Genomic DNA, 27,692 nt, shown 5'->3' on the forward strand with positions numbered 1-27,692 from the left:
CCCAAAGAAAGCCGTCTGATGAAATTGCTGCCATTTTAAGTGGCAAAACCACAATGCACTATATTAAAAAGTAGTTTTCAGATTTTTATAGCCATAGTATAAGATCTCTCAGAATCATCTTGCCTGGATTCTTCAGGAAAATGTATACTTTTGTGATTTAGGACTAATGACTCCTTGGAGGCCTCCAGGAAGAAGTAGTCCACAACTTCTCTTGGTAGCCACTCCATGGCTCCAACTTCCTTAATCTTTATGTCTGATAAAAACTGGTACTCTTTAAAATGCAACAGTATCTCCCAGTTTTGATTGTTCTGTTTTCCTTGCATTCACGGTGGTTATTATTAACACCCTGGAACTTTAAGAGACATAAACTTCAGGCTCTAGATATAGTTCTGTATTGGAACACTGAAGTCTAAAAATAACATTTTGGTACTAATCACTTGCTACTCAAGAGCAACATTTTAGAGCAAGCCAAATGTGAGTGTGTGTGTGTGTGTGTGTGTGTGTGTGTGTGCGCGCGCGTGCGCGTGTGTCTTGAGGGGTAGGAGGATTTTTATTCTGGTTGGAAGTTTTAGGACATATTATTTGAAATTTATCAGAAGCGCAAACCAAGAATATATGGTTAATTTAGCAGTAGAGGGGACACTGTGTTCCTTGCGCTTTAGATGCCAAGTTACATGTTTCCTTAATCCATGGTGAAGCATCCCTTCTTTAAAATTTCTTTATGGACCCTGGAGGGAAAGCCCATGTCTACCCACAGAGAGAACCACGTTTCTGAATTCCAATGTCTAGTAAACCCGGGTTCATAGAGTATGAAACCCATGGCTGGGGAGTAGAAGGAATAAAAGGAATCAATGAATGAATAAACCTGGGTTTAGAAATTGCTGTAACTTTGAAGTGAAAGACTTATTCAGTTTGTGATATTTAGCTTTAAAGAAAAGCTGCTCTGTTTTTGAATATCTAAACCCTTAGATTCAACACACTATTCTTCCTTGATTATTTTTGGTTTCCTAAGAGCAATAATTTTGAAATGAATATTAATGTAGGTAAAAACATTTTAAATAAACACATAAACAAATAAGTGAAATACAGAGTCAGGCATGATGGTGTATGCCTGTAACCTCTGTGACGTGGGATATTGAACTTAGTGAGATCCTGTCTCAAAATAAAAAATAAGGGTTGCAGGTGCAGCTTGGTGATAACATGACCCTGGGTTCAATTCCCAGTACTACCAAAAGAAGTGCAAGTTTTTATATCTTAATTACATGTGAACAAATCATCTGAATATGAAGTGGCCTGTAAAGTAAGAAATATTGTGATTGTGATTAGAAGTAATTATAGTAAAATGATAATTAAAGTAAGATTGATCTATATTTCAAAGGTATTTGTAATGGACTAAATTTTCTAATCCCTCATCTGAGATATTCTTAAAACTCTATTCCCAATATACCCATTATGTTACAGGAAAATTTCAAGGAGTATACAAAGTACTATTAAAAGAAAAATTACAAGAATGTAAAAATTCAGCAACTTGAGCTATTTTGAAATCTGTTTCTTTTTCTTGAAAATATTAGCATTAGGTCTTATTTCTATTCATAATGAACATGTGGGGTTTATTTTTATTCCAGATCCCTGATAATTAGTATTCTGGCCTATGTAATTCTTTCTTTATCAATTCCTGTCTCCCTCACAATTTTACAGATGAGCCAGAGAACACCTTGGCACCATACGCTCTAAATAAAACCACAACAAGTTTCCTGATTTAAAGAAATGTGGCTGTGTTCATTGTAATTTTCTTCTCAAGTGATATCTATTAAGTTCACATCTTTTAATTTTAACATTGACTGCATTCAGTTTTTTAAGGTCAAAAACTGTAGTTTTCTATGTTGAATTACTGGTAAGATGCTGGCAACCAAGTGAAAGTTCTTTATGGACTGGACTCAAAAGCTCTTGTGTACTATCAAACCAGTATTCATTTCTCAAAGCAAATGTCATTTGCACAATACTTCTGTTGTGGATAAAGAACCAAGCTCCAGTTCAACAACAGTTATGCAGCGGTAAACTCCTCCTTGTCCAGTCCTGTGCTGTGGACATCTGGTTTTAGTCAGACATTTTAGAGTCATCTCAGACATCCTTATTAGCTCTGTAGGATCATAAGTTCTTATAGAAACCTAACTATTCAGGAGAAAATTATTTCCCTGCCTACCTGCTACCTAGTTCTGAGTATGCATGACCATTCCACAACCCCTCCTAGTAACTGACACATAAACTAAAATTCTAGTAGAGTTTGCTCCTTAGAGGTAGAATTTTAATAGATTACTTCCTAACTTTTTCTTTTCTCTATGTTTTAAATACTTTATAAAGAGTTTGCATTATTTTTTAGGAAGAAAATAAACTTGAAAAAAAAAATACTAGTGCCAAAGAGTGACAAGTGTTATCGATGCCAGTGAAATTTCTGATCTACTTTACTGTTGGATTATGAAACTACTTCAGAAAGAATTTTACTTCTTATTAGATATATAGAAAGTGCCTCTTTTTCTACAAGGATGAAAATGTTACATCTCTCTCTGCTCAGTTCCGATATAGTTTAGAAAATGAGATTTCAAAATGTGTAGAAAGGCCACATCAAGCCCATGTCTGTGTTCTACTTGATGACCATATTATTTAAATTGAAATTAAATGCCTTTCCAGTGGACTCTTAGTTCCCCACTGACTCACCCCACATTCAGTTAATCTTTGTGGCCCCTGAAGGTATTTGATTTTAATGCTCTTAGGCTGGCATTGGGTAACAAGTAAACTGACATGGTATGACTAAGATGTGTCAGGCAAAACAAACATCACACTAAGGCTGTTATTCTGCTCTTCATCTCACACTCGGAAAAAACGAGTGCATCAGGAATGAGGAACCACAGGTAATTCAGAATCCACAGCCACAAGCCTTGTGTATAACCTAATAGTTTTCTCTCTTATAACTTCCTTTTTAGTCCATTCTAGAAATGATCACTTCTTAGTTAATATTCCTGGATCCTAACTTTAGTCACACAATTTTCATCAATCTTTTTTCTTAACTATGTGCCAGGCCACTTCAAGTGCTAAGGAAACAAAAATGGATAAGGCTAAAGATATTGTATCCCCCTGAAAGTGTGCTGACATGTAATTTGAAGCAGGAGTGTGATAGTTGACACAAAAAAAAGTTGTTTGGAAAGCAGAGGATGAAGATTGGGATTGTGCCTGGGGGAAAGTTTTCCAAAAGTGACAATGGAACTGATTCTTGAAAGAAAAATAGACACTCAGCTGGTGAACATGTCAGAGAAAAGCACTTCAAGTCAAAAGAAGAGCAAATACAAAATGTGGATTCAAAGGAAGACTTGAGAAATTCTGGGAAGTTCAAATAGTTTGGTTTGATTGGTGGATGAGAGAATAAAGAATGGGGAGAAATGAAATACACGTTTATTGGTTTAATGACTCATTTGTCTAATAACTAACAAGTTTTAAGCATTAAAGATACAATGATTTACATATTTGCAGCTTTTATTACACAGATTTCACAGTCTAATGAGAAATACAGAGAAGTAAGGAGGCAATAAAATAAAGTGTAGTGAGTGTTATGATAAAATAAGTGCAGGGGGTCAAGGAAGCAGAGGAGAATGGGTAGAGAGAGACAAGTGTGTGTAGAATTTCTGGTATGCTGTTAAATTCTACCTTTTGGAATGAAGGACTTGTTCACTCAGTTTCTAGGTGTGCTGCCAGAAAATAACCCTCAAATTATAGTACTGCCCAAAGTCATGCTTCCTTTTCCAGAGGCACATTGCATCCAATGCCTGAACAATAAATCCCTGGCCCACTTGGTCCAACCTGGAACAACTCTGGATGGCCATTCCAGCTGCAGAGCTACATATGGGGTGAGCTGAGAGGCCTTTGTTGGGGTTGGATCACAGCTTAGCTTGTATCTCTGCCCAGTCATGTCTCCTCCATTCTTTCATAGTGTTGATCCATGGGGAACTCCCTAATAAATACTGTGTTTTAGAATTTTCTTTCCTGTACAGATTCTGAAGTGTCATTCTATGTAACTTGGATTTTGTGCTGTAATTAAATAGAGCCAGAGAAGGTGTTTAATAAGGAAACAACATGATTGTATATGTAAGTGTATGGGAGCAAAATCCAAGATAAGGAGATTAATTAGAAGGATGTTGTAGTCATCCAAGCAGGAATATAAATAAAGGCAGTGACAGTAGGTGGGAAAAAGAGATGAATGCAATATGGGTGTATTTAGGGGCAATATCATCAGGATCTGGTGATCAATTATAGGTGGTTGGCATGATTAAATTATCTAGGTGTCCTATGTCTTTGGCTTGGCACAGAGAATGAATTTTGGTGCCACTAATCAAGATAGAAAACACAGGAGAAGAAACAGGGTCATCAATGAATATGACAAGTTCACTTTTGGCTAAGTCAATGCAGTAAAATCCGGTGATACTTGACAGATAGTTGAAAATATTTATTGAGATAACAGAAGGAAGGTCAATGCTAGAGATAAAGGTTAGGGAATCATCAGCATATATGTGGTAGTTAAATACATAGTTGTAAAAGAGCTCAGGGGTCACTGTTCTTCTCTAAAATGGTCAGATCTCCATATTGCTTAATAAAGCAATTTCTAACTCCTTCAAATGTCATTCAGACAAAACAATGATGGTTCAGCACTATGGACAGTGGCAGGATTGCCTGTATATTCCCACCCCCTCCTCAGCCCACCCCCATTAGGTGGTTCCATTATCTTCCCCTGTTGAGCTTTTATGCCTTCCTTCCTATTTCTTTCTTGGCCCATATCTATTGCTTGAGGTAACTGTGCTAAAACCATCTGGTTCAAACTTTTCTTTTCCTTTCCTCCCCACCCCCCCCAATCAAATGAGGAACTTGAGGCTCAAAGACGCTAAATGATTTGCCCAGAGTCACAATCCTGGCAAGCAACAGAGCTGAGAGCCACATTTCCAGGATCATGAGGTAATACTCTACTGCAATGAAACATGGAGTAGAGGCTCCACAGTTCTCTGGGCAACATATTTCAAGTTAACAGACACTTCTCAAATAAAGATATGCAAATGATCAACAGACACATGAGGAAATGTTCAACATCTCTAATCATCAGGGAAACGCAAATTAAAACCATAATGATATATCACCTTACATTCATTAGAATGGGTATTATAAAAGGGTGAAAGATAACAACTCTTCATGAGGATAGGGAGTAAAATGAACCCCGGTGCACTTTTGGTGGGAATATAATTAGTACAGCCAAAACAGTAAGGAAATTACTTAAAAAACTAAAAATAGAATTATGTGATTTAGCAATCCCACTTCTGAGTATATATCCACAGGAATTGAAATCCTTGTTTTAAAGAGGTATCTGTACTCCCACATTCATTGCAGCATTATTCATAATAGCCAAGATACAGAGACAACCTAAGTGCATGTCACTGAATGAATGAATAAAAAATATAGTATATGTACACAATGGAATACTCTACTGCCTTAAAAGAAGGATATTCTATCATTAGCTACAATATGGATGAACCTGGAAGACATTATGCTAAGCTAAATAAACCAGGCACAGAAAGATAAATACTCATATGCGAATCTAAAAAGTCACACACATAAATGCACAGAGTAGAGTGGGGGTTACCAGAGGTGAGGAAAGGCTTGGGGAAAGAGAAAATATTGGTCAAAGTGTACAAAATTTGTTGGACAGGAAAAATAAGTTTTACTGATCTATTTGCACACTAGGTGTCTATTGTTAATAATAATGTATATTTCAAAATCACTAAAAGAGTAGTTTTAAATGCTTTTACCACACATACAAGAAAATAAGTAGGTGAGGGGATGGATGTGTTAGTTGCCATGATTTTATTATTCCCTAATGCCTACATAGATCAAACACCATGCTGTACTCCATAAATACATACAATTATTAGTTTGATAAAAATAAAAACTTTTGAGATTACTTAAAATAGTAAAAAAAATTAAATAAGAAAGAACTCTTTTCATCTGATTCTCTGGATCTTGAAAAAAATTATTTGATTATTATTCTTTCCTTTTTTTTTTTTAAATTAGATACCCCAGATCTAATACACCATTGCTTTTCTCATCTTATTCACTCCTTTAAAATTTTCCTCAGAATTCTAAAGGATTTTTTAGCTTGTCTTCAAATTCATTGATCTGATTTTTGGCATTTTCTAACTTTGCTCTTTGCTGCTTCCATTTTGTTTTTTAAAAGGTCGTAGTATCATATTCTTATATCTAAAGCAATCTTTTCTAATATCAAATTGTTTCTATTTTAAAATACCATGTTTCTAAAAATTTTTTAAAATATTTTTTTAGTTGTCAATGGACTTTATTTGTTTACTTATATACAGTGCTGCGAATCTAACCCAGTGCCTCACACATGCTAGGCAAGCACTCTACCACTGAGCCACAACCACAGCCCACCGTGTTATTTTTTGACAGATTTATTAAAATAAAATTAACATACTATAAAGTTTACTCTCTTGAAATGAACAATCCTGTGGTTTTCATATATCAGAGTTGTGCAACCATCAACACTATCTAATTATAGAACATTTTCATGATCTCCAAAGGAAACCCCATACACATTAGCAGTCATTCCCTGTTTCCCCTGCTTTTCAATCCCTGGAGACAACTAATCTACTATTTCTATGGAATTTCCTAGATATATGACATTTCATGTAGAATAATAAAACATGTAGTCTTTTGTGTTTGGTTTCTTTCACTTAGTATTATGTTTTCAAAATAAATCTGTGTTATAGCTTGTATCCATACTTCAGCCTTTTTTATTGCTGAATTATATATCCCTGAGTGTGTCACATTTTGTTTATCCAATTATAAGTTGATGAACATTTAGGTTATTTCCAACTTTTTGGTTATTATGAATAATGCTTGAATAAATACTGGTGTATACGTTATGGTGTAAACATGTTTTCATTTCTCTTTAAATACCTAGGAATAGAATTGCTGGGTCATAGGGAAACTCTGTTTAACTTTTTGAGGAACTGCCAAACCATCTGCCAAAGAGACTGTACCATTTTATATTTCTACCAGCAATGTATGCGGGTCCTAATTTTTCATCCTTGACAATACTTTTTATTGTCTATATTTTTTATTATAGTCATTCTACTAAATATGAAGTAGCATCTCACTATGGTTTTGATCTGCACTTACAAAAAATGTTGAGCATCTTTTTCTATGCTTATTGGACATGAGTATATTTTCTTGGAAGCAATGTCTCTGGATTATTTAAAAATTGGATTATCTTTTTATTGTTGAGTTGTCAAATTCCTAGAAACAAAATAAAATCTTTTAGTTATATGATTTTCAAATATCTTCTCTCATTCCATGGGTTTTCTTTGAAGAACAAAAGATTTTGATTTTACGAAGTTCAATTTTACTTTTTCTCTTATTATTTGTACTTTGGTGTCATATATTAGAAGCTGCTGCCTAGTCCAAATATTTATCCCCATATATTTTTTTAAAGAGTTTTACCGTTTTAGTGCTTACAATTAGATCTGTGATCCATTTTATGTTAAAGTTTGCAAATAGAGTGCATATGGTATCATGTTCTTTTGAATCTTGTTGATAACCTGGTATCTTTCCAGTATTTGGCAGTTAGAAATTTTTCTAAAGTTGTTTTTTTGTTGTTATTAACCATTTCATGGGTGAACACTTAAATTCATTCCTTTGGTTAATTCTCCTTTTATAGGCTCAAACTGACTCTTTTTTAATCAAGAAGATGGTTTATCTAATTACTTATGGCATTCATGTCCCTGGATGGAGTTCACAGTTAATGTCAGAATTGTTTGAGGGTCTTATTCAAATGTTAGGTGCAGTCAGTGGGAGAAGGGAAATTTTAAAGATTTACCACAGTTCCCTTTTTGGTTTGTTTTGGTACCAGGAATTGAACTAAGGGGTCACTCAACCACTGACTCACATCCCCAGCCCTATTTTGTATTTTATTTAGAGACAGGATCTCACTGAGTTGCCTAGCACCTCGCTTTTGCTGAGGATGGTTTTGAACTTGAGATCCTCCTGCCTCAGTCTCCCTAGCCTCTGGGATTACAGGCATGCGCCACTATACCTAGCCTTAGTTACTTTTAATAAATTCAGATTCTAGGTGTTTTTGTCAGTAAGACACTAGTTAGTATGCTGTCTGGGGAGTCCATGGGGTATTGCTCTGTGTTATGGTTTAGATGTGAGGTATCCTCCAAAAGTTAATCCTGGGCTGGGGATCTAGCTCAGTTGGTAGAGTGCTTGCCTTGCAAGCACAAGGCCCTGGGTTCAATCCCCACTACACAAAAACAAAACAAAACAAACAAAAAACCCAAACAAACAACCACAATAAAAGTCAATCCCGATTGGGATTAACTGAAGGTGGGTAGGGTGTGGTGGTACCAGCACCACCACAAACACATAAGAGATGTGTTGTCTACCATGTCAGGATGGTTATGATGTCACTGGGTGAGTTTTCCTGCTCTGTTATGATCTTTGTGGAATCACTGATGTACATGTGGTTCACATTGACTGAAACACTGCTGTGCAGCACATGACTATTTCTAAGATGGAGTTATAAGGAAACTTGCAGGTGGTCTAGGGTGATTATTTCATTTTACAGATGAATTATCCAGGGGCCCATAGAGATTATGGGAATGGGCTAAGATCACACAATAAGTTTAAAGTTCTTCTATGCTGAACTAAATGCTATAACTTTAACTTTTCTTCTACAGTCTACCTCCAAACATTGAACATGGAATTCTTAGTTTAGTTTGAGAGATAAATATGTACGGTTCTGAGCTTCAATCTCCAGAGTATAAGCCTGGGTTGGCTGTGTATATGAAGACCTTAAGTAGTACAGTGAGGCAGGGGGGACTTTAAAATCTAGGTTCTGACTTAGAAAAAAAATTTTTTTTTTCCAAAGAACGACTGCGTGTGTGGGGGGTGGGGTGAATTTCTTGAAAAAAATTTACAGACTCTGAGGTGTTATTTTTAAATAGGTAATATTTCCAGAAGGAAATGTTTGGTTTGTTTCTCAGTTGCTTTCCATTGTCCCCACATTTCACCTAACAAAGAATCAAATGTAAGGAAGGGCAAGGGGCGGGTAGGTTGAATGAGAGTGGAGGATTGCCAGAGATGAAGGAAAGATATAAAATAGGGCTGACTTTTGTGTTTTTTAAGTTTCCTAATCACCAGTGGCAATGTGTTTGGCTTGCTCCTCAAAAGCAGATCTGAGCTGCTTAGCAAACTGACAGCACTGGAGGATGGACTGTTTTGAGAGAAGGGAGCAGCTGTTCTCTGGAGCTCCCCAGCAGACAGGGAGCCTCTCCATTACCTCAGTGTTCCTAGATGGTATTGCTGACAGCCCTTGTTCAGCTCTGTTTACTGTTCTAATTCCTAGGTCAGTGTGACCGGATATTATATTTTTTAAAGAGACATTTAATAGCTAAGATATTATTTGTTATTAATGTCTTGTCCAAAGTTGAAAGTTTCTTTAACATTTCATGCTTTTACTTTCAGTTTGTTTACTTCTGCAAATCAGCTCTCCTGGCAAGAAACTTGACTCCTGCAGATGATATTATCTTGGAAGAATGTAGGGCTAGGCTACAGGGTAGTTTTTCTGAGAATCAATGATCTGACCACACGCAATAAACGGAGCCAGATAATTAACAACCATTCAGCATGAAACAGAACAATAATTTAGATACACGATTTTAAAATAGAAATACAGAAAAAGATGTAAAATATGTTTTACAATAATTATTTCCTATCTTCATATTTTTGTGTTCCCTTTATTTTAGCCTGAACAGATGGTCCCCCAATTTCCAACTATGATCTCATTTTTAACATAAAAACATTTCACAGAGCCTAACATAATTGTAGTTGTACTTTTTGTAGAAATTGACTAAGAAAATATATAAGGGCAAAATAATTACCAAAAACTCAGTAATGCTTTCTATTAAAATCACAATTTATTGACCAAAAGAACATCTATATTTGTTTTAAGACTGGGGGTACATATCAATGCAAGCCACCTTGTATAGGGTACAGATAAGCATACCTCTTGGGACTATAAAGCTCTACAACTCTATAGATTCCAGTACCGTAGGTTGGTATCTAAACTTTGTCTTTCATCTTGTGCCTGTCAATTTGGAGAGTTGTCCCATTTAATTGTATCATTTGCTCTCCTGTCTACATGGGCACCGCAAACAGGACATGATATAATGAATGGAGCCTAGTCTTTCTAAAAGTCAGAACATGGGACTTGGAGCCTTTTTTGATGATCTATTAATATAATTCCTGAAGAACTCAACTTCTTTGAGACCGTTTTACCTTTCACAAAATTAGAAATGAGGTTGGTGAGATACTTGTTTAATTCAAGTCAGCATATCATTGTGAATATAAATTAGAATGCATAGCACTTAATCATTTAAAATAATAAATATTGGCTGGCCCATCAATATTTTCATAGAATTTTCCCTTTTGACCTGAGTGACTACCATGCTCTCCAGGCTGATCATGGGCTATGGACAGGAAGTGAGAGGTCTGAACAGTGAACAGAGCTGGGAGAGGTGATCTGGGTTTAAGATTTACTCCTGTCATTTCTGTGAATCAGCTAACCTCTCTGGGCCTTAGGCCCTTGTGAATTGAGAAATGGATTAAAGTCTCAGAGGTGTTCACTTTTTGTAATGGGGCTTTTTTTTTTTTTCCTTAAATGAAGTTGGATTGCAGACATCCAAAATATAAATCAGATACCAAAAACAATGCAGTTTTCACATGCTGTTTAAAATATTCATTGGGTGCAAATGAGGCCCCAGAAGTACAACTTAAAAACAACCGAGTTAGTTCATGCTCAAGATCCAGCTCTACACAAAGATGTCTTATTAAAGTGAGAGATGTTCCTGCCCAAATATTGCTGGTTGTCATCTACACAGGACATCTTGCCCTGATGTACAAGTCCCCTAAGGAAATAGAAACTTCAAGGGAACTTGGAGTATAAAAGAAATCAAAGCTAGTTCTGTGTTCACAAGAAGTAGTTCCATCAAGCAATCATGACCTAATTTAATGCCCTTCTTCATGTTATTAATTTTTTTTCTCTAGAGAACTGGGCCAGAGTTGGGTGTGGTGGTGCAGACCTGTAATCCCAGCTTTGCAGGAGGCTGAGGCAGGAGGATCACAAATTTGAGCTCAACCTGGGCAACTTTGCAAGACCCTGTCTCAGAAAAAAAACTTTAAAAGGACTAGGGATATAGCTCACTGGTAGAGAGCCCCTGGATTCAATCCCTAGTACTAAAAAATAAATAAATAAAAAATAATAATAAATAAATAAATACATAAATAAATAAATAAAAGAAACTGGGAGAGAATCTAAACACTTGCCAAAATCTCACCCTTTAACTTGTCTATTTATGCCTCTTATAGAATTCTACACTCCTATTGACCTGATTCTTCTCTGGAATTCAGGATAGGGATCATGTTCTCTCTTTGAGTTATCAGAGATTGAGTGTTTTTATAGAATCCTGGCCAGGTAGTCACCCAGACTTCACTTGTCCACTTCCCATGTCAGTTTGTCACCCTTGGAGATAAAGCTATTTCTCTTTTTCCAAATTAGTAATTCTTAGACATTTCTTCCATCCATTGATTTAAAGATCTGACTTTCTAGTTTCAAATATCATCAAATGCATAACTATCTGGTAAATGAGTCCTGTCATAGCATGCTCTGGACTGCAAGGTCCTCACAAGCTTCAGGACTACTCAGGACAAAACATGGATCTGAAAGATTCATCTTTGCTCTATGCCTATTAGTACCTGACATTCAGAAGACACTCAGTCTTGAATGACTGACTGGCAAAATGAATTGAGTGAATTTGTGGCAACTCATTCAATGGGAAGAACTGAATAACGTGATTGTTTCTGAAAGCAGTCATTACAAAATTTATCACTTGATTTGTCACTGAGTAAATCTAGATGAGAACTGCAGAGACATAGTCACTTGTTAGCTATGTGACCCTGAGCAATTTACTAGCTTTTTATCTATAAAATAGATACTAGTTAATGTGAAGATTTCATGAGTTAAAGCCCTAAGGCTCTTAAGAGCTAAGCATGTTGAAAATATTCAGTAAGTATTGACTCTTATGCATTCATTCTGATGTAGTGAAAAGAACACAAGTTTTGCATTAGGCAAGTCAGGCTTTTAATTCAGGCCCTGGATCTTTTTTCTTTAATTTCACTAAACTTGTTTGGTCCTGTGTAGAATGTGGATAATAACATAGCAGTGGAACAAAATGCTGTTTAAAGTATTGCAGACTATAGGCTTCTGATTTCTAGGACTCTCAAATTTAGGAAAACACCTTTATGGGTATGAAGGAGGAAGCCCCAGGCAGAGAATAAATTGCTTTGCATAATAAAGTAAGAATTATGAGCATCCCAGAGCTGAAGATGAAAGCAACACCAGGAAGTTTAACAAAACAGTCCAGAGTTTAGAGCTCTGTCCACAGCAATAGTCTTAATACCCAATATTAAGTCATTTGTTACTTGGCAGTAGAATGAACCATTGTTTACCTTTTTCCCAAAGTTAAAGAGTTGTTTTTTCCCAAGTAGTCATATGTGGGTGATATTTTGGGAGTAAAGAAATTGGGGCGATGCTTTATAGTCTTATGTGAGGTGATAACAACAAAAGAGAAAGCAAGAGAGGTGAAGACAAATGGAGAATTTGACCTGCTAACTAAAAAGAATGCGAAGCAAAGAAAGAAAGCCAGACAAGTGGGAGGAAGAGTAGATTTTTCACCAGCAGGTGACAACCAGAAAGTTATATTTTACACTGATCTTAAAGAATAAAAAACCAGAGTCAATTGAAGAACCTGAGTACCCTGACATTTGAGTTACAGACTCAGGATTCTTTTTTTTTTTTTTTTTTTCAGCGACAACTAAAGTTAATGGATGTAAACTCCCAGCATAGAGTGGTTATTTGACAAATGACAGCCATCATCATTCATCCTGTTAATTCATATATTATTCAAGAAAAATTTATCTAACCTAAGGAAGCTGGACTATGAGCAGATGGTACATGGTGGAGGCAGTGAAGTATATCAAGGCTGAGACTTACCTAACATCCTTCCTCTACCTCCCCAACATCTCTGGGACCTGCCTGCTTCTCCTTTTGGTACAAGAAAACATACTCCCGGAAGGAACGGTCTGGGTTTCCAGAAGTGCTGGGGCTGTGCCTTGTGGGGAGCACAGGCAGGCTTGTGTGATGGTAAAGAATTTTGTCTAAGTCATATTCACAGTTTAGAGAGTGCCTATAGGCTGAAAGTTTTAAATTTTTCATTAATCAACTCACTTAAGGTAAGAATGACAAGCAGTGTTCTAAAAAATAGAGACTACCAAGATAGCTGGAGCACAAGAATAGGTAATGGTTTTGTTTTCCCAAGATGTAGTCATTGCAATTATTTTTAGATGAAAGATTTAGAGTCAGAAGCACAACTCATAATTATGTTGCTGTGATTCTACAAGCAGTTGTTTTGTAGAATTAATTCAACTGTGAAAACTTTAGTCATTACATTTTCTGAAAAAAAAATCAGAAGATAAAAACTGGAAATAACATATTCCATGACATGCAGTGCTGTTACCTGAGAACATCTCAGATCTTTCCACTTTGCAGCTTGCAGGCCTCCTTTTCTCACCCCTGTCCTAGTCTCCACCTAGTCCTTACCCTAGTCCAACAGCTCTGCCAGCTGTTGAAGCACACCGATGTCCTCTCCTCATGAAGCATTCTTGTTGCCCCCAGCTTGATGGATCTTCCTCTCACTTTGGCACTGATTTCGTATTGTTTACAACTTCTCTTAGAACTCTTTGAATTCTAAGTTTAAATTTGAGTTTCCTTTCAGATGTGTCTCACTGTTTCCAAAGGTATATTTGTACTGTGTGATAATTTTACATGACAAAAACAATATAGTAGATCAATATTATCAAAGATCTGAAAGAGAGAAGAAAAAAATTAATCTTATCATCTTAATATAAATAATGGACTCCTAACTTTAGGGTATTTCTTCATAAACTTTTCTATGCTTACTTTTTCATTGATTTAATCCTAGAGGATATACAATTTCATATTTGGATTTTTTTTTCAGTTAATGTTACATCACAACCATCACTCAAATTGCTATAAAGACTTTGACAATAATAAAGGCTATGAAATATTAACTTCCTCTATAGTTAAATTCTTAGATTATTATATTACATACACTAGTATAACATTGTATTTGACATCTTCATGCATATTCAATATAGTTTTTTCAGTGTACTTCTGTGAGTATGTGTATTATATTTTAATTTTTTTTCTTTCAGATAGAATTCCAAAAGGACATTAACTGAAGCAAATAATGTAATTTTTTGTGGTTTTAAATGGTACATATTGTCAAATTGCTTTCCAAAAGAGTTGAATGAGTTCATATCATAAAAAATATATGAGCATGTCAGTTTTTCCAAACCTTCACCAGAATTATTTCCTAAAATTTTAAACTTCATATAAATGAAATGGGGTGACATTAGTTTACTTTAATTTTTTAGTATGACTATTTTAAGCATACAGGAAAGTATTGAGGAAAAAATTGTATAACTCATAATTCTGGTTTACCAAATCTTAACAAATTGCCAAATTTTCATTAATTTAATTAAAATAAAACATTGCATATATTGAAATCTGCACACTCCCTTCAATTTCACTGTCCTCTTTAACTTCCTGTACAGAGACAGCAGGAATTTGATGTTTGTCATTTTTTGCATTCCCATTTCTATATGTTATTAAATCTGTGCTTGTTAATGAAATTGATTTTTTCCCCATAGTTTAGCTAAGATTAAAGTGCTCAGGTTCTAGAGTCAGGTAGAATTATCTCTGAATTTCTGCTCTGCTACTTGCTAACCATATCTCTTTGGACTTCTCTGTGCCTCAGTTTCTTCATCAATAAAATGAAGATAGTAACAATTCCTACCATTCTTTTTTTTTTGTTTTGTTTTGTTTTGGTACTGGGGGAGCTGGTACCAAAACTGAGCCACATCCCCAGCCCTTTTAAAAATTTATTTCTTTATTCATTATTATTATTTTGAGACAGGGTCTAAGTTGCTTAGGGTCTTGCTAATTTGCTGAGTCTGACCTCAAACTTGTGATCCTCCTGCCTCAGCCTCCTGAGTTTCTGGGATTACAGGTGTGTGCCTAGCTCTCCTGCTGTTCTTTATCAGGTTGTTATGATAAAGAAATGTGTCAGTGCATGCAAAATTCTTGGCATAGTGCTCAGCATTCAATACTACCTTATTATTTATTCTAGTTCCTTGTGCGAATTACTTGCTCCTTGTCCTTCATAGAAAGATGAGATTACCTGAATTATTTGAAGCATTCTCAAACATGATCATATTTGATCCTCACGATCAGGAAGCTGAGGCAGGAGGATCACAAATTAAAAGGCAGCCTCAGCAACTTAGTGAGGTCCTAAGCAACTTATCAAGGTCTTGTCTCAGAAATAAAAAATAAAAAGGGCTGGGGATGATGCTCAGTGGTAAAAGTGCCCATGGTACAAAACAAAACAAAACACAGCCCACAAACACTATGGCTATATGAACTTACACAGTAGTGAGCCATGTGATGTTCAATCCTGAGTCTCTGGTACCAGCACTTCATCCTTTGCACTTATTTTTTGTTCTGTCAACTCTGAATTTAACAAGTCACTTCATGGTACAATATCCCTGGTTGATGAGGTAGTTTTAGTACTGACCTTTAACACAGTCATTGGGGAGAGATCCCAGTGTCTTTCTCACTTAGAATTGTTTTCCTTCTCTTTTTTTTACTGCATATTGTGTATAAAAAGATTTTATTGCTTCTATAAAACTAAATATACTTTTTAAGTCAACAAATAGTGGTACCATTAATAACATCATATTTATATTGTTAGATATTTAGAATCTCATAGTATTACTTTTTGCTTTTTAATAAAGCAAAGATCTAAAGTAATTTCTGCATCCAAATTTCAGTCCATTAATGTATCAATCCTAAACATTTTAACTAAAAATAACCAACCTCATAATGATTCTAGATATTTATTAATAATTTTCTGGAGTAGCATTAAAAGGTTATAAATCATAAATCAGCTGACTTCATTACATAAATAGCATCCCTTTTAACTTTAAAAGAAAATTAATAATAAACCTTATCAGAATGTACTTGTAAACCATATTTTAGGATACCTTTTTAAAATTGTTTACTTAAGGCAAAGAAAAAGTACTCTGGATATAAATTATAATCTATTCTTCCATGAGTTAATAGACCACATCAATAAATATAAACTTTGTTTATATAAATATTAAACTATAAGGAGATTTGAAGATGATATTATATGTTGATTATATTTTACTCAGTTTATCAAAATTCATTTTTTACTTGAATATCTTGACACCTCTCACATTAAGTGACATTCTCTTGATATTTAAGAAAACTAGATTCAGAGGACCCATGGTGGGAGTTAATAGGCAGTTATAGACAGCCTCAGGTATGGTGAAACGGGGACCCTGAAAGGAAACATGGGCAGCTGAATCTCCCAAGGCTCAGAAAAAATGTGGGCTGTGGACATGCAATCATGCAAAGGCTATGTTGAAACAGACACTGAAGTATTTCAGAAAGACATTCCATATAAATCCCACAAATTTAAGTCCAGTGTTTGTTTTAGGGTTTTTTTTTTTTTTTTTCTTTTCCCTTAATAGGAGAGCAATCTGGCTCTCTTTCCCCTCAGAAACCCTGAGTTTTGGGTAAGTGGTAGGATGGGTTACTAGGACTCCACACAAACCATTGCCTTATAGATATCAGTACAGCCCTTCTTTTGGCAATTTGCCAACTCATCTAGCTACTCCTGTAGCAATACTCTGGGTCTGGCCTTTTTCCAGCACCTGAAAGGGGATCAAGGTATATGAACTCCACCATGGCTTTCACTTGAGGTCTCCTTCAGCTGACACCTTCTCCAGGGAGGTTGACGGTCACCTCAGCAGAAAGTCACCTTGCAGTCTACAAAGTTTCCCTCTTATCAGGGATTATACCCACAACCAAATGCATTTCTATATATATATAAAAACCATCTTAAGGAAATTAATCATAACTCCCTGGATGAAAAGGCAAAAGAAAAGTTCTTGTGGTTGGAGCTGGCTTCATGTTAGCAGGTAGGTACTTAAGGGGTGTTAATTACCTCTGCCACGGAAACATGGAGATAGATGCACATGCTCATCTGCTGGCTACAACTCATTTCCTCTAAGACATTTTAAGCCATCTGTTCTAAAACTTGGTATGTGGGAAGATGGAAAATTCTTAAAAAAAAAAATAATGTGTTAAAACCCCAATCAAAACTGAAGCAAATGCAGCATTGCTCTTCTATAATTTTCTGGAAAACAGCTTCAGGGAGTTAATCCTGCAGCAGATTCAGGAGCCAAGCAAATTCGGGGCCATTTTAGGGCAAGCCAGGGTGGGATTAGATGTTCCAGCCTGCACTGTTCTCCTAAGCCTGCCATGATCTGAAACTTAGATGTTGGGCATGAGCCAGCACCAGACTGACCTTCAAGGGAGAGCGAAGTAGGCAGCAGCACCCAGACAACTGCAGAGACAAATTCTCTTGCTACTGCCTTTTCACTCCATGCCCCACCAATGCTGATTAAATGTTCCCCTTGTCCTTAGTCACTATAGCTCCCTCCTGCTGAAATAATAGACCTTCCTTAGATTCTGAAAATAACATGCTCACCACCATGCTTTTTGGGCTTAGTTCGAAAGTTATTCTTTAGCTTTCACAGTATAAATAACTTGCCTAACTTTACAAAATCTAAAGTTTGTTGTATAATTTTATTAGGAGATTATGTGCAATGGCAAAAAATATCTCAATAATTAACTTAAAGACTAAAGATTTTTAGAATATGCTAGTTAGGGAAGTGTTATATACATTTTCATACATACGTTATATATAGATCTTTTGTAATTTTTTTTGTTATCATTTACAGTATATGAATGTGTAAATTAATTTTAGATGCTTTGTTCCTTGTTAATTCATCTCATTCTCTGTGGGCACTTATGATAATGAACGTATTTGATAGTCAGGTGGCTTTTTGTGCTTTCATTTTCCAGTTCAGTAACTGGTGATTCGAGGAGGTGCACCAATTGTTAAAAAAAAAAAAAACTCAATTACTATAATGAACTCACAGATTGGTTATTCTATCAGGTTTTAAAAAAAATTAAATCTTTGCAGTTGTAGAAAAAAATGAGAAATATGTTATTCTTTCTGAACTCAATTTTAGGGAGTAAGTTGGAAAATTGATACACTAACATAACATTAGAAAATAGACATTTTTAAGAAATGGCTCACAGTAGAGGAAAAACAAAGGCCATTTTTCTTTCTTTCTCTTTTTTTTTTTTTTTTTTTTTTTTTTTTTTGAGATAGGGTCTTGCTAAGTTGCCCAGCCTGGCCTTGAACTTGAGATTCTCTTGCCTCAGGCTCCTGAGTGCTGGGATTACAGGCACTTGAAACCACATCTGCCTAAAGACCAATTTATGTTAATCTTAATTTAGTCTAGATATGTTCAAATAAGGCAATCCACAATTTTTTCTAAAACACATCTTCAAAAATGTGTTTGGGAAAGCTCGATGTTAAATTTTTGAAGTATAAATGATTAGTTAAATATCAACTTATAATATTTATTAACTTACTTATAACATTTATTAAATATACTAAGATATATTTCTTTTCCCTACTTTTGTATGTAACAAAAATTTAGGATCATAAAATGTCATAATTAGTGTATAACATTTTAAGGTGAATTTTAAAAGTTTATCTTTAAATATAGGCACTAGATTTTTTTTTTTTTTTTGGCACTAGATTTTATAGATTAAATTTATGTCAGGTTAAGTGACTTCTTTAATCAGTACAGTGTTGATTAAAATAATGAAGATAATTACCCCAAATACTAAAGAGATTGTAAGAACTGAAGTATAAAGTAAATCTATCTTTTCTGAATAACTTGGGTTAAAATAAACTAGCAAACCATACTATCCATCTATTTACATAACAGAAAATTAAATAGCTATAAAGGGTTACAGTGAAGTAGTTCATCTTTCACACAGCTCAAGTTTTAATTTTCCTATGCGACTTAGGTTATCCATAAAAAATTGCTAGATGAATAGTTAATGAGCACTTTCTATAACATCATTCTGTTTTTTTACACATTATTTTGAGTCAAAAAAACTCCAAAGAAATGACTTTCCTCATAAGCCTGAAAATTATACTAGACTTGTATTTAGTTTTCTGAATATATTGTCATAAAAATTCCAGACCTCCAGTTTTATCTTAGTAAAAGAACCTACTCCTTAAATTAGCCCAGATCTCTCTAGAGATTATTTTAGTGAGGTTAATTCTATTTACAGTTCCAGAGATCCCTACATTCTTCCACTGTGTAGGCAATATGCTGAAAATTCTTTGGAAAGAAAATTCACCAAAGTTAACAGAATGTATTGCATTAATTCTCTTCTACTGCCTAGAAGAGTAAGCTTTTTATCATGAAATGTGTTTTAATGATTTAAAATTATTTTAGTGAAGTTGTAACCAATGAATTACTTTTAACTAACTAATTAAAATCTTGTTGACCTCAAAGAATTCAGTAAGTTTTACAAGGTTCATAATTTGCTCTTGGAAATACTTTGGATAGTGGCAAATTTTTCTAATTGGGGCAGCAGCTGCCAGGTCCAGCCCAGTCAGGAGCTTTGAGGACCTTTTCCTAGGAGTTTTATGTGTGCCTGAATGGGGTTCTGAGTCCTCTTAAACCTAGTATTCCTTGAAAATCCTGCCTACTTCTGTACAAAATTTAAGGTACTTACTATGTTTGCACTTGTATGGTCTCAGTCTATGTTGCCATATGCTCCCTCCCTGGGAACTTATCCTTGTATACTGTCCTTTCTCAGGAACATTTTCATCCTATTTAAAACAAATACCAAAAAACCCCAACTCTTTTATGTCTTTATCTTCTTCACAGATTGTGTCAGTTGGGTTCTGCAGGAAGCAGATGCTAGAATGGAGTGAGGAGTGTGAGAGGTTTATTGGAGGGTAACCAGTGAAAGACCACAGGGGCAGGAAGCAAGATTGAAAAGGAAAGACTCAGACTACAAGAGAGATGCAACAAGGTCTCAGGCAACCCAAGGAGGGAGAGAACAAAGACTGAGGATTATAAGGTTCTGCACTGGGAGAATGGCCAGGCCTCCTCTCTGCACCATGCTCTGTCATTGGTTGGGGATCTCTGGGAACAGCACAGCCTCCACTCAGTAGCTGAAACAGATCCTTTGGGCAGCAGTAGCTGGAGGCTGTCAGCCAACTGCACTCTTTGAACATTAGGTCTTTCTTAAAGGCAATTCAGACAGATACCTCCAATGTTGCCAGCCCCACCTCCAAACTATGTTTTTTAAAATCTTTATTTATTCTACATTTTTAAAAAATATTTATTTATTTTTTACAGACTGCATTTTGACTCACTGTACACAAATGGGGTACATCATTTCGTTTCTATGGTTGTACAAGATGTAGATTCATATCATTTGTGTAATCATACATATACATAGGGTAATGCTGTCTGTCTCATTCCACCATTTTTCATACCCCCTCCCTCTCATTTCCTTCTACATAATCTAATGTTCCTCTATTCTTCTATCACTCCCCACCTCCCCATCCCTATTTTATATCATCATCCAATTATCAGGGAAAACATTCGGCCTTTGGTTTAGTTGTATATAATGATGAGATTTGTTGTTAAATATTGATATGTGCCCACAGTAAAACAATATAATTTGTCCAATATCATGCACCAACTTTCACCCTAAAGTCATATTATTCCAAGTTCCCTCCCTTACTCCGATTATATTTATTCTTTGATAGCAAAACGTCTACTCTCTCATTTCCTCCACTTCCTCTTGGCATTTCAGCCTGCTCTTGATTTCATCACTTTTTCCAGATAGGTTACACCTCAGGTCCCCATCACTTCAATCCTTTTCTTGCCATTATCCTTAAGTACCTTGCCCCCTTTCCTAAATGCCTACATGGCAAAATTCTGTTCATCTATCTTCCTTTCTCCTTCATACTCAAACTGCTGGGTGCAACTAAAGGAAAGCATACAGTGCTACAGATTAATATCACAGTTAGCTGAACCCTAAACAACTACATTGTAGAATTAGGAACTACTTCTCACATGGCATCTGCAGAAAAATCTTGTAATTTTTATTTACAACATGTTAAAGAGCATGGTGGGAAAAGCATGGGTTTTGGAATCACGTGAATCAGATTTGAGGTCAAGTTCTTTACTTCCTATATAGCCTCATTTCACTGCTCTGGGTCTTTATGACATTCTTTATGACAGTGAAGATTACATAAAATAAACAACTGGTTTAGTGAAAAGTCTCAAGTCCCTGAACATATATATTTGAAGATCTGTTTCCGTCAATAACTACTAATACTATATTCTATTGATAACCCCATTTTCCACTGAGTACACCTCTATCTAATTCACAACATTTTGGATTTTCAGTTATTAAACCGTCCCCTTCTCCATCACTGCAGGTCAGATAGGAGGCTTCCTGTGTATGTCTAAGTGTGGAGAAGACACGATTTGCTTTCTTGAGCTTCTTACCTTCATCCTTACCCTTACTTTCCTGTATCTGCAAAGGAAGGGCAGGCAGGGAAGAATTTATGTCCTTTCACTGTAATGGATCTTGCTTCTTTTCATAGGCTTGTTTTGACTAGTTGGTGACCTCAAGTTGATAAAGCAGTTCCCGTAAACATTGATGGTCCCTTGAAGACTTTGCATGCTGGTTGAATTCTATTCTTTCTACCACAACTTCCTATGCACTGACAGACTGCTTTTTAATGCTCCATATCTTACCTACTTTCTCACTGGTCATTGCAACCCAACTCTGGAGAAAAATGTACAGGTAAGACTCATTTTCTATACCTCATAGGAATCAGAGTCTTGTCTTCTTGGCTTGGCCATATCAGCCAGCCACTTTCCCCTAATTTTCCTCCCTTCATTTTGGTAGTACTGGGTAGGACACCAAACCCAGTAGCTAACCAGACATCCACACAGGGAGTTTGGCCTACAACCTAGAGTGAGGACTTCTATTAACTGTGCCCCAAACAATTTAGTAAAGATTTCTCAACAGTTTACTATTTCACCATAATTCCCTGGACTAATTAGTAACCCTGAAGGGTCAGGAAAAGATAGTAAATAGTACTTTACTCCATTTTGATACATGTTTTTCTTTTTGTTTTTTTTTTGGGTGCTGGGGATCAAACCCAGGGCCTTGTGCTTACAAGGCAAGCACTCTACCAACTGAGCTATCTCCCCAGCCCCTTTGATACATGTTTAGAAAATATGATCTACAACTGATCTGGCCTATACAAATGGTTATTTTTTTCCATTACTTGATTATATGGTAATCAATATCCCTAATATAGGGTACATGTATGTACTGTTCGATGTATTTTACAAATATTAATTCATTTAATCCCATAATAGTTCTATGAGGTAGTCAGTGTTATAATCCTAAATTATAGATGAAGGAATTGAACCCCAGACAGGTTAAATAACCTACTTGTTTCCTAGTCACTATAGAACAGCTAAATTATATTTGCCAGGAATTCAATTAAGATTTTCAAATCCATCTTCAAAAAAAGTGTTATTTTTTCATTATTATGATTATTTGGAATTATAGCAAATCCAAATAAATTGGGGTAATGCCATTTTTTCTGATCTGGAAAAGGTTTGAAATCATTGTACTTACATACTAGAATTATCTAGTTGTTGGAATTTTTAGAATTCTTTATATTTTTCTATCTAGTGGCAATTATTTTTTAGGAATCATTTCAATAGTTATGCTTGGTTTAATTTTTCTATATATTGTTTGTGGTTTGTTGATCTTTTATATTTTTGTAAATGTAAAATTCTTGAGATTTTCCATATTATACATGGGATTTTTCTTCTAATTTAAAAATGTTGCCTGTATACGTTGTTACAGCTCTCTGGTTGTTGTTTGCCTAATCTGATAAATTTGAATCAGAAAAATAAATGTAAGAATTCAATTTAATTTGACCAGAGATTAAAATCTACATTTAAGACTTATAAATGCAACATTCATTTTTTTCACTTTAAAATAATGTCTTTTTTGGGTGCACTATTTTTAATGGAGTGTTTAATATAGTTTGTTATTAAATATGATATTTTAGTGCTATTTTCCTCTTGCAATCTAGTTTATGTCTTTAAAAAGTCTCCTCCCAAAACATTAAGTACCTAAATTTCAATGGCGCAGCCATACTTACACATATTTAGATATACACATACAAATATGCAGTTTTATATAAATCACATGTATGTAGATCTATATACACATATAAATACATTATTTTCATTTTTTGTACTACTTCTCAGTAGAACTGTTACCAAGATTGAGGTTGATGGAAGTTCCAACAATAATAATCTTTGCTTGTAAGATTCTCCTTGTAGTCTTAAAATAGTATCACGACAAAACAAAAACATGCCAGTTTACAATAACAGGCTTAATAATAGTTAGGTAGTCCTTAAGTTATCTGTCTTGTGCTATAATAAATTTTAATCATGGAATTCTGAGAAGCATGGATCACTTTATATATACATCCTGCATATATGTGGGGAAAGCATTAGTTTGGTACTCAGAATTCATTTGAGTTAAAGATTATAGTTATAGATTACTTTATCTATATAATATTCTTACTTAGTATTTCAATGATCTTAATTGTATTAGCTCTTTATCCTCCAAAATTTAATTAGAGAAAAGGAAAAATTTTATCTTGGGTGCTAAGTGCCACAAGAGCAACATATTTTTACTTTTTTGCTCTTCCCCTGTAATAGGTATTGACATATTTTACTTAGCTTCAGCTTCACATGTACTTTTTTTGTGTGTAGTGATATGCCTTTCACATTGATAAAACATGTAGAAAACCTGAATGAATGGTTTTTCACTAACTACAGTTTAGAATCTAGTGGAAATTGGCAATTTTTGAATTAGCAAATAAATGTATTTTAAACTCACAATATTTATACATTTCTTCGAACTGTATCAAAGTGTTTGGTATTTACTAAATGCTGTGGCTAATATAAGACTGTTAACCATACACTATGCAAAAAAATGTATACTTGATATAGTATTATAGCTACTGCTTACTTTTTTTTAGCTTTTTAACCTGTCTTATTCGAGTGTCATATTAAGTGAGCTAGTGCATATTTTAATCAGAAAAAGGAACCAACCACAATTTTTTTTTTTTTTTTTTTTTTTTTCAGTTTCTGTCACTTTCTCTCACCAACAACATTTGACCCTTGGACAACATCTCATGATTTGGAAACTTACTGAAGGGCGACTAAATGTGCACTGGCAGTCAGATAAACTGCAACACAGATGTGGTAAGAAAATATACGTGTAAAGATAATTTGATCTCTATTAAAAGCATTATTTCCCAATTGCAGAGTCTTTAAGGAAAAACTACAAATATGAGGACTTTGCAAGCAAACTTTCAAAACAGGAAAAGAATCACTGGACTCCAAGCTTCTGGAGGTCAGGGACTTGGGTCCAGGTTTATCGCTGATTGATCCCCCCAAGACAAAAAGGGTGGTGGCGCTCGAGCAGTATATCTTAAATGAACTCTTTTGTACCTAAATATTGGTAGGATCATCATTATTTTCAATGAGAAGACTTAAAAACGATAGAATGCTGCATTTTTGATCCTTTTTTAGGAACTGTTCAGGAGAAAGGTGAAAATTGACCAGGAGCAGGCAGATGCTAGGGTGTAGGAGGCAAGAAGGAAGACTATCATTGATACTTTGGTGCCGTTTTAACTTTTGATTGCTTATCTGAAATGCTGGGCGACCAGATTATTATTATAGTTTCTCTTGAAATCCATCCTCTGATCCTAATTACCCTCAGGTCCTTTTCAACTTCCCTACCGTTTTTATACATGCATTCCTGTGTGGTAGGTATTTTGATACCTGTCTTACATCTCTTTCTCTTCTCATCTTTTGAATTAAATCTCCAGCAGAGATGATGCAAGGGTGGGACCACGTCTCTTTCAGAAGGACGTGAGAAATTACCAAGGGAGGGGGTGTGAATCACAAGATGGAGCCCGGGGCCAATTTAAGGCCCTCCTCTCATCTTGCATTGAACAGAGACTGAGAAGATGGTATAGCGATGAGCTGCTGGACCCGCTATTCGCGGCCCAATACGAAAAGCTGGGGAAGGGCACCCGCCTGTTCCTAGACCCCGCCCCACGCCGCGCGCGCCTTAAGTAAGCTTCCGAGGCCCCGCCCCCGGCAGGCCCCGCCCCCTCCCCAGCCCTGGTCCGGGCCTGGCTCTGGCTCAGCGGGAGGAGGGGGCGGAGAGAAGCCGCAGCTGCAACTTCGCTGGGAGCCTTTGAGCCCGGGCGCAGCCGGGGATCGAGCTGCCGTCACTGCGGAGCCGCGACTTCCCCGGCCCCGGCCTCAGCCCAACCGGCTTGGCCATGGCAGCTGCCGCCACTGCGGTGAATCTGACCCTTGTGCTCTCCGCCCGTCGCTGAGCAGCCGTTAAGCCGCCAGCCCACCCTACTGCCTGGAGCCGCCGCGGCCCAGGTTCGGTACAAGTTTCCGCCTTGAAGAAGCAGAGGCGAAAGCGGGAGAGGACGGACGCAGGGTGTAGGACGCCCCCGGCCCACACGCCCGCAATGTGGGGCCGTTTCCTGGCCCCCGAAGCCAGCGGTCGGGACAGCCCTGGCGGGGCCCGTAGCTTCCCGGCGGGTAAGGAACGGCACAGCCCCCGGCTGGGTGGGGTGGGGGTCGCAGCAGCCCACGGCGCCTCGGGACCCCACCGCCGCTCCCTTGCCTGCTCAGGCCTTTCCCCCGCCGCCCTCCCGACGCCGGCGCGCGCCCGCCCTCCGCGTTTTCTCCGGCTGTCTGCACCGGGCCCTGCGGGCTGACATCTGGCGGGCCCCAGCCCCGCATCTTGGCTGACCAGCCCCGCCGCTGCCGCGAGTAGGCACAGCACCTTCTCGGGCCGCAGCCCCCACCCGCAACTTCCAGCTCGCTTGGGCTCCTCGGGTTGGGCTTTGTTGTCCTGCTTTCCTCCTCCGGTTCCCTCGTGGGCTGTGTGACCGGCGTGATAACGGGGCTGGCGCTCCGTTCAGAGGGACCGGGACTGGAAGGTCGCTGCGACCGTGCTGCGGCGGCCGGGGCGCGGGCGGCTGTGCTGTGCCCACGCCTGCAGCCGCTACTTGAGAGCGCCTTCGGGGCGGGTGGAGGCTGCTGTGCTGCGGGCGTGGTGAGCGACCCCCGAGGGGACTTCGGCCCCTCCAAAGAACCTGGTCGCCGCCTGCAGCCCCGTCTGGTCAACGGGGAGGGCGCTTCCTGCGAGATCCAGTGGATCTTTGAGCAATGGGGCTGTTAATCGGTTTGACTGTTCAGGCCCCTTCCTGGAAAATTAGGGATTTGGTGGGTTCTGTGTGTAGGGGGCTGTTTGAATCGGACAGCCATTTCATGCCTGCATCGCCCAGAAGTTGTATCGGAGCTACTAAATTAGAATAAATCCTCCCCTAATTTGGGATAAAAAATACGACTTGGTTTGCCTGTAACAAGCAATCTAACGATGACAGTCCCTTCAGGCACTTTAATCTTAACGGTGTTATGAACGCCTTTGAAAAGCTGAAACTTATACGGACTTTTTGTCCAGAAAAAAATTTAAAAAGTCATATGTGCATACACAAAATTTCTTTTACGGGTTTTGGGACTCCTGTTAAGTAACCCTGTTCCACAAAGCGTTTGAGCTTGACTTGGGTAACTTAGAGACATATTTATTGTATACATTTTCAGAACAATTGTTGACAAAACCATAAAGCAAAGCAGCATTTGGAAGGAGTCTTTAGAAGATATTCACTGCTATTTAAAAAAATATCAGGTACATTGCTATTGAAGTTTAAATAATGCGATTCTATGATAGTTTAGGTATTTGGGATGTGGTTTTAAATAAAGGCATGTACTATGCATTTTTTTTTTTAAAAAACAGTTATATTTGAAATAATTCTCAAGTTTAGACCAATAGTTCTCTAAAATTGTTTTTTAATTGTCGATGGACCTTTTTATTTATTTATATGTGGTGCTGAGAATTGAACCCAGTGCCTCTCACACATGCTAGGCAAGCACTCTACCACTGAGCTGCAACCCCAGGCTCCTATGACACTTTTAAAGAAAGAATAGAACTTAATATAGATGTGAAAACAAACAGCATCAAAATATGTAGGGAACTTTTTTTCTAAAATGTATGCCATTTGTCTTAAGAGGAGACAGTAGTTGACATTTCTGATGCTTACCCAGGTATTCACAAATCCTGTCATCTAAGTGACTTGAGTGATGAAGAGATTTCTTTATCTCTAGGGGCTGGAGAGAGTAGTTTCCATTTATCCATATATGTCATATGTTATCTGTAATATCTTTGTAACCTAATCTCTTAAAATTTATTTGTGATAATAATAAGTTGTTTGAAGGTATATCACTGAAGCATTGTATCAGTTTCCCATTGTTTTCTA

General features: G+C 36.8%; 1 protein-coding gene across 2 annotated transcripts in view; it reads left to right on the forward strand.

Moving 5' to 3' along the window:
• The first annotated feature begins 24,511 nt into the window (after positions 1-24,511).
• Positions 24,512-27,692, forward strand: part of Cep85l (centrosomal protein 85 like) — a 168,783-nt gene continuing 165,602 nt past the window's right edge. The window contains exon 1 of one of the 2 annotated variants that reach the window (XM_047558121.1): positions 24,512-24,546. Coding sequence is in view for 1 of the 2 variants with exons in the window: in XM_047558120.1 (XP_047414076.1) it covers positions 25,839-25,911 (73 nt within the window). In the remaining variant the exon portion in view is untranslated. Of the gene's footprint in view, positions 24,547-25,532; positions 25,912-27,692 lie in introns of those variants that run through there. The other variant, XM_047558120.1, reaches the window with a different exon arrangement.

Source organism: Sciurus carolinensis, chromosome 7 (genome assembly GCF_902686445.1).
Source record: "Sciurus carolinensis chromosome 7, mSciCar1.2, whole genome shotgun sequence".
Taxonomy (NCBI): Eukaryota; Metazoa; Chordata; class Mammalia; order Rodentia; family Sciuridae; genus Sciurus; species Sciurus carolinensis.